At 43.6% G+C, this 16,317-nt stretch overlaps 1 protein-coding gene across 1 annotated transcript in view; it reads right to left on the minus strand.

The window, feature by feature from the left end:
• PCCA (propionyl-CoA carboxylase subunit alpha) overlaps nucleotides 1–16,317 on the minus strand; it is a 433,859-nt gene that overhangs the window by 77,318 nt on the left and 340,224 nt on the right. Inside the window, exon 21 of the mRNA XM_062193969.1 lies at nucleotides 9,606–9,659. Within this exon, the coding sequence (XP_062049953.1) occupies nucleotides 9,606–9,659 (54 nt within the window). The remainder of the gene's footprint in view (nucleotides 1–9,605; nucleotides 9,660–16,317) is intronic.

Below are 16,317 nucleotides of genomic sequence, written 5' to 3' on the forward strand. Positions count from 1 at the left end.
CAGCATTACTTCCTTTTTTAAAAAGATTTATTTATTTACTTGAAAGAGTTAAGAGAGGCAGAGAGAGAGAGAGAGAGAGAGAGAGAGAGAGAGAGAGAGAAAGAGGAGAGAGAGAGAGAGAAAGGGAGCGAGGGAGAGCTCTTCCATCTGCTGGTTCACTCCCCAGATGGCTGCAATGGCCACAGCTGGGCCGATCCAAAGCCAGGAGCTTCTTCTGGGTTTCCTACGTGGGTACAGGGGCCCAAGGACTTGGGCCATCTTCTACTGCTTTCCCAGGCCATAGCAGAGAGCTAGATCAGAAGAGCAGCCAGGACTCAAACCAGCGCCCATATGAGATGCAGGCACTGCAGGTGGTGGCTTTACCCATTATACCACAGTTTCAGCCCCTCAAGTATTTCTGTCCTGTGGCTGGCTGAATCCGTGGTTGCAGAGCCTGCAGATACCAAAGACTGACCTTAGCTATAAACCAAGGAACACCAAGGATCGCCCGCACTGCCAGGATCAGGAGAGAGGCATGGAATGGACTCCTCCTCAAAACTTTGAGGAGCCAACCCTGCCCACTCCTTGATTTTACAGTTCTGATCTCCAGAACTTGAGGATGGATTTCTGTGGCTTTAAGCCACCTGATATACGGCAGTTTGTTGCAGCACCCCCAGGAGCTAATTCAGAGTTCTAGAAATGACAGTTTGGGAGTAGAAGAGTAATGGCACTGATAGACACCAACAGTGAAAAATCACATACTCTGAACATACAGGCACATGCAGGCCAAATGTGCTACTCTGGGTCACAAAGGTGCTTTCATTATACAAAAACATTAACAACTTTTTTTTGTTTTTTTTTGCATTTATTTGAGAGGGAGAGACAGAGCTCCCATCTCCTGGTTTACTCCCCAAATGCCTGCATTGGTCAGGGGTGGGCCCTGAACCAGAGCCAGGATCCAGGAACTCAATGCAGGTACTCCACATGAGTGGAGGACCCAATTACTTGGGCCATCATCTGCTGCTTCTCAGGGTCTGCACTCACAGGAATCTAAAGTCAGAAGCTTGAGCCAAGAACTAAACCCAATACTATAATTTGAGCAGGTGTCTTAACTCCTAGGCCAAACACTCATCCCCCCTAACAACTTTCAATTAATGATCAAATGGTCTAAGAGAAAAGGGAGTGTTCTGGCTTGGACGGAAAGTGGATGAGCCAAAGGTATTACAGTGGGCAGAATAAATCTACTGAATCTCAAATTTATACCTTTTAGGTGACTGAAACTGATGCAAGTGTACATGGGGTTCTGTAAACAGAAGATGGCCCTTTGCAATCCAGATAAGCTGGGCTATCACCACTAACAAATCACACCTGAGATCCGCTCACTGGGGGCTGGGGGTGGCCGTGCTCTGTGTCACTCTTCAGCAGGGACCTGTGCTGACACAGGCACATCAATGTCACACACAGCTTCCAAGAGGGACTTGGAAGTAGACTGGAGTGCCCACACTGGCTCTTTGGCCAGAGGTGACACAAATCACGAAAAGTAGACAATCTCCATTGGTCTCTTAGATTTTTCTACTTCTTGTGAGCAAGACACTGATTGTCCTTTGTTCTAGACTATCTTTTCAAGAATGGTTTTGCAGTGCAAAGTCCTAGAAGAGGGATGGTTATCCCTCCATATCAAAGGGCAAGCAGGATTACTGCCCATACTAAAAGCCTTAAGCTTGCCAACCACAGGACTGCACTTGCGTAACGCAGCCCACTGTGTGTGCAGGAGTCACCATCTTCATAGTGCCCTGAAGGACTCTGGGCTCAGGGCAATGGTGCAAAAGCAATGTCACTCTGCCTTGTCACTGACTCTGGCATCTTGTACCTTCTAGGAGCTAGGAAGTAAGAAGAATTTCAGACCTTCTCAGTTCTTGACAGTAGATTTCATTCCTATTTCACAGTCAGAACCAGTCCAGTAGTCCTAACCTGACCATTCTTGCCTTATTAACAACTCGAACAGCATATTAAGTAGACTGACACATGTTTGCAGCCCCACTCCATAAGTGCTGTCAGCACATATGCACAGAAATGCCTATGGGAGTACTAACAGTTGCAACAGTAAAACTGGAAAGGTCTCAGTTGTCCACCAACAGCAGTCTTATTTATCAGAACAACGACATCCTTTACAGCTGTGAGTATAAATAAACTATAACCACATGCAACCCAGGCTAGCCTCACAAAAGATCCAGGTCACGGACAAGTACGGAATATAACACTATGTATTCAAGCAGGCAAAACCAAGCTGTTTATTAGGAATGCAAATACTTGAAAAATTATTGACAAAAGCAAGAAATGATAACCATAAAATCAGGAAGAAGGCTCCTGTGCTGGGGGAAAAAGGTGATGGGATTAGGGAGGGGTGGGCTGTGCCCTTTAAAACTGGTGGTAATATGTTTTAGATTTAGGTTTATCTTATTCTTCACAACTTACAAATGCTTTAGAAATGTTCTTTCATACATATTTGCATGAATATATAAAGCATACTTACAACATTTTATGTAAAATTAAAGAACACTTAATAAAAAAATTTTTTTTTGACAGGCAGAGTGGACAGTGAGAGACAGAGACACAGAGAAAGGTCTTCCTTTACCATTGGTTCACCCTCCAATGGCCGCTGTGGCCGGCGTGCTGTGGCCGGCACACCGCGCTGATCTGAAGCCAGGAGCCAGGTGCTCCCTCCTGGTCTCCCATGGGGTGCAGGGCCCAAGGACTTGGGCCAACCTCCACTGTACTCCCTGGCCACAGCAGAGAGCTGGACTGGAAGAGGGGCAACCGGGACAGAATCCGGCGCCCCGACCAGGACTAGAACCTGGGATGCCCACGCCACAGGCGGAGGATTAGCCTATTGAGCCGCAGTGCCAGCCACAAAATCAAAATTTTAAAAAGTAATGGGGCTGGTGCTGTGGTACAGCAGGTAAAGCCACCGCATGTGGTGCCAGCATCCCATATGGGCACCGGTTCCAGTGTTGGCTGCTCCACTTCTGATCCAGCTCTCTTCTATGGCCTGTGAAAGCAGTAGAAGATGGCCCAAGTCCTCGGGCCCCTGCACCCACATAGGAGATGCAGAAGAAGCTCCTGGTTCATGCCTTCAGAATGGCGCAGCTCCAGCCATTGTGGCCAAATGGGGAGTGAACCAGCAGATGGAAGACCTCTCTCTCTGTTTCTCCTTCTCTCTCTGTGTAACTCTGACTTTCAAGTGAATAAATAAATCTTAAAAATAAATAAATAAATAGTAATGACATTGATTGGAAACAAAAACACGCTGGCAATGTTTAAAAGTTCAGAGTGATTTACAAAACAATGAAATTACTTCATTTTTAAGTTGAAATGCCAACATTATGAATACCCTAAAAGTTGTTGATATAACAAAATTATTTTTCTTTGTGTAGAATTAAACTTCTTTTTTGAACACTGAAGGTCATGTATATCAACATTCAGACAACTCAGCGTGGCTGGGAAATTCTAGAAGGTGTGTCCCACGGTCACAGGCACACTTGGGAAACACCTTCAGCACGTGACATGCTACTGCTGTTTCTGGTCTGTGTGTCACGGAAACTACATCTGCTTTTGGCACCTTTGACTGCAGCAGCACACGCTAGCAAGAAATCAATCTGTATTTCTCCTGCAGGTCCCACGATCTGCATAGCATAGTGATCCACTGGTGCTAATACTACGTGTAGAAAAACTCAGTATACTAACACTAGCCATGCAAACTGTGGTGCTGCAGAATTTCAATTAGAAATTACTGTAGAAGTTGATATTTCTTCTCCATACTCACGGTACACACCAAGTGGACACGGAGCTTCCTTAGGCTTCGCTAGTAATTTGCTAGCAACAGAGAGAGCTGCCAGTGACACAACTCTCTTTTCCTCTTCTTTCTTTTCAGGTGATTTTTCTGTTAGCCGCCTAGGTAGCAGGGTGTGTGTGTGTGTGTGTGTGAGAGAGAATCTTTCTTTTTGGTACTTTTTGGGTGTCAGAAGTGGGTGATGGAGAATAAAATGAAAGGGGATTTGCTGATGGTGAGTGCTGGCCTGAGCCCTGGGAAATGGCGATGCTCTGCTCTGCCCTGCCCACAACCTGACATAAACCCTGGGGCAAGTCCAGTGCGCAGGTTTCTCACCTGAGGAGGCAGACTGGCTATATTATTTTCTATATTTGCTTTGTTCATTTTTTTCAATCCAATACTGAGGTCCTAACCTGGCCAATCTCATTCACTTATCTGACAAATACTTAAATATTTACTGAGGGCCTCACGTACTCAAGACCCTGGTCACAGCACTGATGCCCGAGGCCCAGCGCAGGCATATGGCCGACTGGTTAAGAGATCCACATCCACCTCACAGGACCTGGGTTCGATTCCTGATCCTTCTCCCAACCCCAGCTTTAGTCAGCAGGTGATGGCTCAGGTAGGGTCCCTGCTACCCACAGGAGAGACCTGCAGTGAGTGGGATGACTCCTGCCTGCAGCTGGGGAACACTGCAGCCACCTGGGGCAGTAAACCTACCAGCAGATGGGATCTGTCTCTCTCTGTCTCTCTGTCTCTCTCTCTCTCTCTCTCTGCCTCTCAAAATTAAAACAAAAACAAAAACCCTAGGCTTAGGAAACTCATGTTCAAGTGTGGAGGAAGATGGACACTAAATACATCAAAAGACTAAAACACAAGGTATGTCCCACAGTGGCCACTGCTAAGGTGAAAGCATAAAGTGGGGAAGGAGGAAAACACACGCTGGGCAGGGTGTTCAGAACTGTAAATGATGTGACCAGGGAAACCCTCCACAAGACGGCGGCTGTCAGTGTAAAAGGCTGAAGAGGTGAGGACCCTATCCCCCCAGATCTCTGGGGCAGGTGTTCCTGACAGAGGGAGGGCAGGAAGCAGGGACCCAGAGGACATGTCTGCAGAGGGCAGTGAAGCCAAGGCACTCACATGCAGCACAAACAAACGATGAGGAAGGCCTGGGTCCAGAGCAGGGCAGAGCGAGGGATGCAACAGAGGCATCAGGATAAAGACAAGGTCTTAGCTCCAGGGGCCACCTTTTGAAGCAGCAGAACATGCAGAGAAGTGGTTGGTTTGTTTTGGAGGGACTGCGTATCTCAATAGCTCAGTTTTCAACATACAGTTTAAGACATCATGGGTGGGCACTGTGGCACAGCAGGGTAAGCCACTGCTTGCAACACTGAATATGGAGTGCCTAGATTGAATCCAGACTCCACTTCTGATTCAGCTTCCTGCTAATGCACATCTTGGGAGGCAAAAGATGATGACTCAAGTACTTGGTTCTCTGCAATTCACATGGGAGACCCAGATGGAGTTCCTTGCTCCTAGCTTCAGCCTGGCCCAGCCCTGGCTATTGTGGGCATATGGGGAGCGAACCAGGACACTGAAGTCCTCTCTCTCTCTCTCTGTGTGTGTGTGTTTGTGTGTGTGTGTTGCTGTGCCTCTCAAATAAAAATAAATAAAATTTTTAAAAAGTTAAGAAATCAGGGGTCCCGTGCTGTGGCGTAGTAGGTTAAAGCCTGTGCCTGCAGCACCGCCATCCCATAGTTCAAATCCTGGCTTCTCCACTTCCAATACAGCTCTCTAATGTGTCTTGGGAAAGCAGTAGAAGATAGCCCAAGTCCTTGGGCCCCTGCACCCACGTGGGAGATTCGGAAGCAGCTCCTAGCTCCTGGCTTCAGATCTGCTCAGTTCTGGCTATTGCAAACATATGGCGAGTGAACCAGTGGATGGAAGACGTCTCTCTCTGTCTCTACCTCTCTCTGTAACTCTTTCAAATAAATAAAATAGATATTAAAAAAAAAGAAATCTATCACAATCTCAGTGGATATTCAGTACAGACAGCATAAGCAACCTTTCTAGCCTGAGCACTGAAGGACAAAAAGCAAATGTGCACATGCACATAATACCACACTGTAGCCATTAAAAGAGTGAGATTTTTCCGTACCAATACAGAAAGACATCTAAGATGTGTTGTTGCATGAGAAGATGTGTAATTCCATTTCTGTGAGAATATTCTATTGTTAATAACTTAAATACCAGGACTGGTGCTGTGGCGCAGTGGGTTAACACCCTGGCCTAAAGCGCCGGCATCCCATATGGGCGCTGATTCTAGTCCCGGCTGCTCCTCTTCCAATCCAGCTCTCTGCTATGGCCTGGGAAATCAGTTGAAGATGGCCCAAGTCCTTGGGTCCCTGTACTCACGTGAGAGACCTGAAGGAAGCTCCTGGTTCCTGGCTTCAGATCAATGCAGCTCTGAGCATTGCGGTCATCTGGGGAGTGAACCAGCAGATGGAAGACCTCTCTCTCTGTCTATACCTCTCTCTGTAACTATCTTTCAAATAAAATGAAATAGATCTTTAAAAAAAAGAAAGAATGGCTCAGAATCTGAGCTGGAGGGGCTAGCATTGTGGTGCAGCAGTTTGAGCCATCATAAAAAAAATAACTTAAATACCTCTAGGGAATGGGAATATATTTCTGGAATGGTTAACTTTATATGTCAACTTAATGAGGCCACAATATAGATATCTGATCAAATAATATGCCAGATGTTTCCATAAAAGTATTTCATAAATGAGATTAACAATTTGGTGGACCTCATCCAATCAGTTAAGAGCCTATTAAAAAAAAAAAAAACAACAAACACTGGGGCCATTATTGTGGCATGGCAAGTAAAGATGCCAACTGTGTGATGCCAGCATCCCATATGGGCACCATTTTGTGTCCTGGCTGCTCCACTTCCAATGCAACTCCCTGCTAATGCACCTGGGAAAGCAGCAGAGGATGGCCCAAGGGGGCCCCTGCACCCAGGCGGGAGACCCGAATGAAGCTCCTGTCTGGCCTAGCCTCAGCCACTGTGGTCATTTGGGGAGTAAATCAGTGGATAGAAGTTCTCGCTTGCTCTCTTTCTCTTTCTGTAACTCAGTCTTTCAAACAAATAAATAACTCTTGATGATAATAATAAAGATTGATAACCCCATCTAAAGAGGATCTCAGCCAGCAAACTGTCTTTGGACTTGAATTGCGACTCTTCCCTGGGTCTCCAGCCTGCTGGCTGCTCTGCAGATTACAAACGTGCCAAGCTCCATTACTGTATGAGCCAATTCCCCCCTCCCTCCCTCTCTCCTTTTCTTTTCTTCCTTAACTCACTCTCTCTCTCTCTCTCTCTCTCTCTCTCTCTCTCTCTCACACACACACACACAGAGAGAGAGAGAAAGAGAGAGAGATCTTCCTTCCACTAGTTCATCCCCAAAATGCTTGCAAGAGCTGTGGTTGGGCCAGGCAGAGTCAGGAGTTCAATCTAGGTTGCCTACATGAGTGACTAGGACCAAGTACTTGAGCCATCATCTGCTGTCTCTGAGTCTGCAGTAGCAGGAAGCTGGAATCAGCAGAACTGGGACTCAAATCCAGGCACTCCAACATGGAATGCAGACACCCCAAGTATCATATTAACTGCTGCGCCAAATGTCTGAATGATTTATTTTGTTAAAATAAATCAATCTCTCTACACACATACACATACATACGTATGTTATATATATTTATTGGTATGTTGTATGTATATACATATCCTTTTGGGTCTGTTTCTCTAGAGAACTCTGACCAATGTAATTTCTTATGATATACATTTCAATAACATTTATTTCTTCTGCAATAAGCATATATTTCTTCAATAATCAGAGAAATAAGAAATAACCACATCTTAGATCTAGTACTTAAAACTTAGGTTACTGGGGCTGGCACTGTGGCACAACAGGTTGAAGTACCAGCCTGCAGCGTCAACATCCCTCATACAGAAGCCAGTTCGAGTCCCAACTATGCCACTTTTGATCCAGCTCCATGGTGATGTGCCTGGGAGAGCAGCAGAGGATGGCCCAAGTGCCTGGACCTTGAGCTGGTGAGGGAGACCCAGAGGAGGCTCTTGGTTCTTGGCTTGGGCCTGGCCCAGCCATGGCTGTTATAGCCATTTGGGGAGTGAACCAGCAGATGAAAGACCTCTCTCTAACTCTCTCTGTTTAACTCTGCCTTTCAAATAAATAAAATAAGTTTTAAAAAAATTAAACAAAAAACTTAGGTTACTAGGGCCTGTGCTGTGGTGTAGCAGGTAAAGCCATTGCTTGCGGCACCAGCACCCCTACAGGCACCATTTCATGTCCCAGTTACTCCTTTTCCGATCCAGCTCTCTGCTGTGGCCTGGGAAAGCACTGGAAGATGGCCCAAGTCCTTGGACCCCTGCACCTGCATGGGAAACCCAAAAGAAGCTCCTGGTTCCTGGCTCCTAGCTTTGGATTGGCACAGTTCCAACCACTGTGACTATCTGGGGAATGAATGAGTGATGAAAAACCTCTCTCTGTCTCTATCTATAACTACCTCCAAAATAAATAAATATATAAATCTTAAAAAAAAAAAACTCCTAGGTTACAGGTACTACTATACAGCTATTTCATCATTTATATTTATATATGCATATATGTAAACACATAGCTCTATACATATGTCAGTAACGAACCTCTATTTAAACATGCATTATTATTAATATCATTCCTATCTCAATGCAAAAACACTGTTTTTGATCTAATGCACAGGCTTTTCTGATATTCTCAACAAACTTACAGAGCTACAGAATACCCAACACTAATCATAGCTGAATGAGGTATCCAAAGGACACGAACAGACATTTCACAAATGCTACATGAAGGAAGGCCTGCAGAAATATTCAACTAGACTAGCAATAAACAGAGAAATGAAAATTAAAACAATAAGACGCTTTTATAAACAAATTACTGTTTAAAACACAGCAGCTAATAGGCATTCAAAATGGTCTTATGATGAGTGGTATTCTAAAGAGAAAGGAAACTACTGGCAACACGTGGAACAAACCATAAAGTTATTTGATTGAGGAGGAAATGTACTTTACACATTTTAAAAAATCTTATACACGTTTAAAAATAATTCCAAACACCAAAACAAGTGAAGTTGCCCACTAGAATATCCCTCATAACGGCAAAATGGCCCAGGCAGCTTAAACAGCAATAGCTGGGATGCTGGGATAAGTAAAATGGGTTCCATCTACTCACCATGAAGTTAAATACAATATCTCCACTAAAACAACGCTCATAAATATGTTATAGCCACATGAAAAATAATTAATAGGATCTTAGGCAGGAAAAAAGCAAGATGCAAAATTATGATTCAATGTCATCAGAACTGGGGATTCAAAAGGACCTAACAGAGACAGCCAGGAAAAAAAAGAAACTGAGAAAAAAAAAGTCAAGGTAATTTTTTCAAAAGCACCTTTATATAATACACTCTCATTTTTATTATACAAACATGGAGAAAATAATCATGGAAAAATAATTAAAATATTCAACAAACCAAAGACAACTTTTAAAACTACTTCCTCTCTGATAAGCAGCTAAAGTAATTCTAGAGAAACTTCCCTGACACGTATAAAATCCCATTTCTTGTACAAAGATATCACAATTTAAATAGCAAAATAAAATACATGGGCTAAGACTAGAATAATCTTCTCCTGTAAAAATCAACAGAAAACACAAAATAAAAATAATAATTCTTTCAGACTCACCACTGTGCCAAGAAACTGAATGTTCATGCTCCCCCCTGCTTCTCGAGAAAGGCACTGAAAGAAAAAGTGGAGTAAAATGAATGTGCATCCACCCAAAACCCTGTATGTGAATGTTCACACGGGCAAAAAATACAAACACTGCTTAACCAGGAGAAAGAACACACTCTAACAGAAGCCGTCAAAGGGATCACATAAGATATGATTCAGTTTATAAGAAATGTCCACAACAGGCAAATCCACACAAAATCCATTGCTATTTCTGGTTGGGAGACATGTGTTGACATTCCTTCTTTTGTTTTTCATTTATCTTTTTCTTCTGTATTCTTTTTTAAGTACATGTATTACTTAATGGAGGAGCAAAGATAAAGAAAGAAAACTGAATGGGGTTATTTGTGTGGTGCAATGGGTTAAACTGCTGCCTATGCATCCCAAACGGGCACTGGTTCAAGTCCCAGCTGCTCCACTTCTGATCCAGCTCCCTGCTAATGTACCTGGGAAAGCAGTGGAAGATGGCCCAAGTGCTTGGATCCCTGCCACCCACATGGGACACCCAGATGGAGTTTCAGTCTCCTGGCCTGGCTTTGGCAGTTGCAGCCATTTAGGGAGTGAGCCAGTGGATGGTTCTCTCTGCTACTCCGCCTTTCAAGTAAATGATTCTTAAAAAGAAAAAAGAAAAAAAAAAAAAGAATACAGAATCGAATACCTCAGGTTATTTTCCTCCGTGTCCAAAGGATACGCAAGAACTGAATGTAGAATCCTAGGTTCTGGCATGGGCACTTCTACTTCAGTTATCTACCTATCCATCCACCTACTACTATGTGTTGAGCACTCTTGCTGAATTAAGTCTACCTCCATGGAGACTGAAAGAGCAGGATTACAAAACGAGTAAGTGTAATTCAATATGATAAATCCATAATACACAATGTACAAAGTACCATGGGATATAAAAACAGACCAACTAAATGCTCAGAAAGGTTAAGAAAGATGTGTAGATACACATTAGAGCTGGTTTTTTTTTTTTAAAATGTTTTTTGCTTTATTTTCTTCTACTTGAAAGGCAGAGTGATAGAAACAGAGACAAAAAGAGATCTTCCATGCAGTGGTTACTCCTCAAATGCTCACAACAGCCAGGGCTGGACCAGGCTGAAGCCAGGAGCCTGGAACTCCACCTGGGTGTTCCACGGGGGTGGCAGGGGCTGAAGCACTTGAGTCATTACCTGCTGCCTCCTGGGATGCATTAGCAGGCTGCTAGGTTGGAAGCAGAGGAGCCAGGACGCCAACTGGAACTATGACACATAACATGGATGTCCCAAGCAGTGACATACCCCACTGTGTCAACACCCACTCTAGAGCTGGGTTTTTAAAATGAGCAGGAAACAGTCCTAATAGAGAACAGTATAGAGATTCCACACAAACTAAAAACTAGGACTATCATATGATCCAGCAATCCCACTACTGGGTACATCTCCAGAGAAAATGCAAGCAGAATGTTGAGGAAACATCTTCATTCTGCTGTTCAGTGCAGCATGATTCAAGATAACTAAGAAACAAAATTAACCTGCATGTCCATTAATCAATGAATGGATAAAGAAAATTGGTAAATATACACAATGGAATGCTATGTTGCTTTAAAAAAGGAAGGCGATCCTGTTGTTTGCAACAAAATGGATGAACTCAGAGGACATTATGTCACGTGAAATGAGCCAGGAACAGAAAGACAAACAGCACATGATCTCAGTTCCATACAGAATGATTAAAAGTTCAATTCACAGAGATAGAGAACAGAAGTGCAGTTACCAGTGGCTTAGGTTCAGGAGATTGAGAGATAACTGGTAAAAGGATATAAAATTCCAGTTAGTTAAGAGGAAGAAAGCCAAGACACAGTGACTGTAGTTAATGACAAGGCATTACATTCTTGAAAATTGTTGAGAGTAGACTTTTAAGCATTCTCGTTATAAAAAATAAACATGTGAGGTAATTTGTATGCTAATTAGCTTGATTTAGCCTTCCACAATGTATACATATTTCAAAATAACCTACTATACATGATAAATATTTTCAATTTTTGTCAATTAAAAATAACTTTGAAAAGTGAACAGGAATTATCCAAGGGGTAAAAGCAAGAGAAACTTTCAGCTGATGAGACAACTTATTCACATTTCAGATTAAAAGAAAGCATGGTGAGTTTAAGGGGTGGTGAGTAGCTCAGTGTGGCTGGAGACAGAGGTGCCTGCAGGGCAGAAGCATAGCAAGGGAAACAGGGAGGGAAGGACAGAGCCAGGCCATGTCTCGCAGAGAGTGCTCATACTTTACCAATTCCCTGTACTTAAAAACTGGGCTGTGACATGTTTATGTTCTAGAAGGACTGATGATTTCAAGTAAGGTTGAGGACCTACAGGGGTGGGGAAGGCCAGGGCAGGATTCCAGGGAAAGCAGCACTGCAGGTATCCAGGCAGGAGGCCAGACACAACAGCAGATCTAGGCTGACTCATTCACAGGATCTTAGGACTGGAAGGGCAAACAGACCTGAAAGGAAATACTAATTTTGTTTTATTGATGACGAAACAAAGACAAGAATTTTTTAAAAACCTAATTTGTGTTCACTGTAGCCAGAGAGCAAGACTGGCCAGCAACACATCTGGCTGTGCAGGATGGAACAGCTCTGCCAGGACTTAGCCGAGGTCACCTAACAGTAGAAAGCTCTACAAGGACACGAACACGTCTGCACCTCCTCCTGAGTGCCAACAACATACAAGTCAGTGCTACAGAAACGTGAGCAAGGTCACTCTTCACCAGGAATTCTCCAGTCTCCCCAAACTACGAGAGATCAAGTGACTCAAACATGTCTCATTCATCAATGGTCTGGCAGTAGACGTCCTGGCTGGGGACAGTTAGAGGTGTCGCTGTGAAGACACCAGAGAAAGAGGTAGTGGAGAAGAAGAGACTGTGGCCAGGTGACCTGCTAGCATGCCAGCTTCCCCCCGCTGGGCTGGCCGGAGCGGTGAAGAAACACCTCAGTGAAAGCACGCCCGTGGCTGTGAGGCGGGCGCTGGCCGCAGCAGCATCCATGCGGCAGTAAGCACACTCACGGGACGCAGACTGACCCATGCGGAGGCAGCACAGCTCACTGCCTCCGTCAGCCTTAGCCATCCCAGAGTGCTAGCACTTCTGATTTAGAAGTGGCTCCTGGATTCCAGGAAGGTGGCAGTGATGGTATATCATCGGAATCCTGCCTAATCTCTGGGAACAACAACAGAGAACCAGAATTGCAAAAATGGAACCCCATAGAGTATATCTAGACAAAACCAGGTGACAAAGTATCCTCACAATGCCCCAAATACAAATAACGGGGACAATTGTGCAAGACTGTGCAACAGGGCACTGAATGGGCCCAAGAATCCCAAATAAACAAAGACACTCACTGACTCGGAGTGAGGGTCACTTTGAGGACTGCAACTGAAACGAAGAGAGGTTTGGCAGGTGCAGCCTCAGGGGAAGGCGGGGGACCTGGAGTAAGGTCCAAAGGATGGGAACAGTACAGTTCCTTTGGCTTCTAAAGCCACGCAACACAACTCCCTCCTTGGTGAAAAGAAACCACCACTCCAAATTCAACACTAAGGAACAACAGAGAAATATATAAAAGAAGGTACAAATAAAAAGGGAAGAGAAAAAGAGTCACAGAATTTTACAGTATATAAGTTACATCGCCATAAAGCTGGTTTTAAATAATGAGTCAAGTACCTCAGACAACCACTATATTTTTGAACATTTCACCAAAACAGCAACAGCAACAAAAGGAAGAGAAGTCCCCCTGCACCATATCCACCTCCCTTGTAAACACTAAAAAAAAGAAAACCCAGAAACTACAAAATCTGAACAACTAATTACAAGTAGAAATGAGCAACAGAAACAGTCAAGGCTGAAATCCAGACAAACTTACTATAATAAAAAACAAGAGAAAGTGTAGAATATGTCCCTAGAAAAATGATGGAATAGGTGCTGGCACTGTGGTGCATCAGTTAAGCTACCACCTGCAATGCTGGCATTCCACAGAGCACTGGTTCTAGTACTGGTTGCTCCACTTATGATTCAAGTCACTGTTAATGAGCCTGGAAAAGCAGCGGACGATGGGCTCCTGACACCTGCATGGGAGTTGCTGATGGAGTTCCAGGCTCCTGGCCTCAATCTGGCCCAGCCCTGGGCATTGTGGCCATTTCAGGGGATGAACCAGCAGATAGAAGATCTCTCTCTCTTTCTCCCTCCCTAACTTTGCCTTTTGCCTTTCAAATAAATAAATATTTTAAAAAAGAACTGCATAACCAGAAGACATGTCCACGCCACAGATGAAAACCACAACTGAATGATGCAAGATACATTACAAGATCTAAGGAAACCACACACATCTCCTGAGAAACGAAGAGACAAACTTTAGGAAAGAATTAAAAATAAGAAAAACAGTGATTTCATAAATGAAGACTGAACTAGAAAAACAGATGCACAGATAAGTGCAATGGAGAACACCTGAAGAGAACCACGTCAAGGTCACCAACGACTTGGATCTCGCTGTGTCTGCTGGTCAACACCTTGCCCATCAGCACGCTAACAGCAGACACTTCCTTTCTCACACACATGCTCCGCTGGCGTTCAGACCAACGCAGGCACCGGCTTTTCTCCTACTTCCCTGGCAGCTCTTTCTTTCTTTCTTTTTTTTTTTTTTACTTTTATTTAATGAATGTAAATTTCCAAAGTACAGCTTATGGATTACAATGCCCCCCCCCCCCTAACTTCCCTCCCACCCACAACTCTCCCCTTTCCCGCTCCCTCTCCCCTTCCATTCACATCAAGATTCATTTTCAATTCTCTTTATATACAAAAGATCAGTTCAGTATATATTAAGCAAAGATTTCAAAAGTTTGCCCCCACATAGTGAAAGGGCTGAGGGACAAAATGGAGGAACTAAGGCTAACCGCATTTTTCTTGCTTCTGTACGAATTGGCTAAGCTTGCATGCGATATCTTTAGAATAAGGAAGGACGGAGAGTCCCCAACCCTTATCCTGTTTTGACATACCAAGGTTTTACTGCCGTACCCGCCCTTGCTTGCTCAAGCTGATAAGGAAAGAAGAAAAACCGAAAAGCATGAACAGCCTGTACTACCCCCAACCCAAAATCCTTCCCTAGTAACCATTAACATACCCAAAATCCTTCCCTAGTAACCATTAACATACCCAATGAAATTGTAACACGATTAAGTATGCTAATGCTGTGGTTTTGAGCTTTAAATACCCTGTAAAGCTGATGTTCGGGGCCGTTCTCTTCGCACCGCACTAGTGGGTGCTACTGAGACGGTCCATTTGCAAATGAAAAAAACTTTCCTCTTGCCTTTGCATCGATTGGAGTGGAGTCTGTGTTTCTGGGGTCCGTATTGTAGGACTCATAATCGAGGGGTCTTACAATAGCAACACCAAGTGAAAAATACTGTTGGAGTACTAGTTATAGCATTAAATAACAGTGTACAGCACATTAAAGACAGAGATCCTACATGATATTTTTTTAAAAATTAATTAATTTTCTATGCAATTTCCAATTTAACACCAGGGTTTTTTTTTTTTCATTTCCAATTATCTTTATATACAGAAGATCGATTCAGTATATACTAAGTAAAGATTTCATCAGTTTGCACCCACACAGAAACATAAAGTGAAAAATACTGTTTCAGTACTAGTTATAGCATCACTGCTCATTAGATAACACATTAAGGACAGATCCCACATGAGATGTAAGTACACAGTGACTCCTGTTGTTGACTTAACAATTTGACACTCTTGTTTATGGCGTCAGTAATCTCCCTAGGCTCTAGTCATGAGTTGCCAAGGCTATGGAAGCCTTTAGGGTTCACCGACTTTGATCTTATTCCGATAGGGTCATAGTCAAAGTGGAAGTTCTCTCCTCCCTTCAGAGAAAGGTACCTCCTTCTTTGATGGCCCCGTTCTTTCCACTGGGATCTCACTCGCAGAGATCTTTCATTTAGGCCTTTTTTTTTTTTTTCCCAGGATGTGTTGGCTTTCCATGCCTACAATACTCTCATGGGCTCTTCAACCAGATCCGAATGCCTTAAGGGCTGATTCTGAGGCCAGAGTGCTATTTAGGACATCTGCCATTCTATGAGTCTGCTGTGTATCCCACTTCCCATGTTGGATCCTTCTCTCCCTTTTTGATTCTATCAGTTAGTATTAGCAGACACTAGTCTTGTTTGTGTGATCCCTTTGAGTCTTAGACCTATCAGAGTCATCAATTGTGAACTGAGATTGATCACTTGGACTAGTGAGATGGCGTTGGTACATGCCACCTTGATGGGATTGTATTGGAATCCCCTGGCACATTTCTAACTCCACCATTTGGGGCAAGTCCGATTGAGCATGTCCCAAATTGTACATCTCCTCCCTCTCTTTTTCCCACTCTTATGTTTAACAGGGATTACTTTTCAGTTAACATTTAAACACCTAAGGATAATTATGTGTTAATTACAGAGTTCAACCACTAGTACTAGAACAACAACAACAACAACAAAAATACTAAAAAGGATAAAGTATTATATTGTACATCAACAGTCAGGACAAGAGCTGATCAGGTCATTGTTTCTTATAGTGTCCATTTCACTTCAACAAGTTTCTCCTTTGGTGCTCAGTTAGTTGTCACCTCCGATCAGGGAAA

Source organism: Lepus europaeus, chromosome 6 (genome assembly GCF_033115175.1).
Source record: "Lepus europaeus isolate LE1 chromosome 6, mLepTim1.pri, whole genome shotgun sequence".
Taxonomy (NCBI): domain Eukaryota; kingdom Metazoa; phylum Chordata; class Mammalia; order Lagomorpha; family Leporidae; genus Lepus; species Lepus europaeus.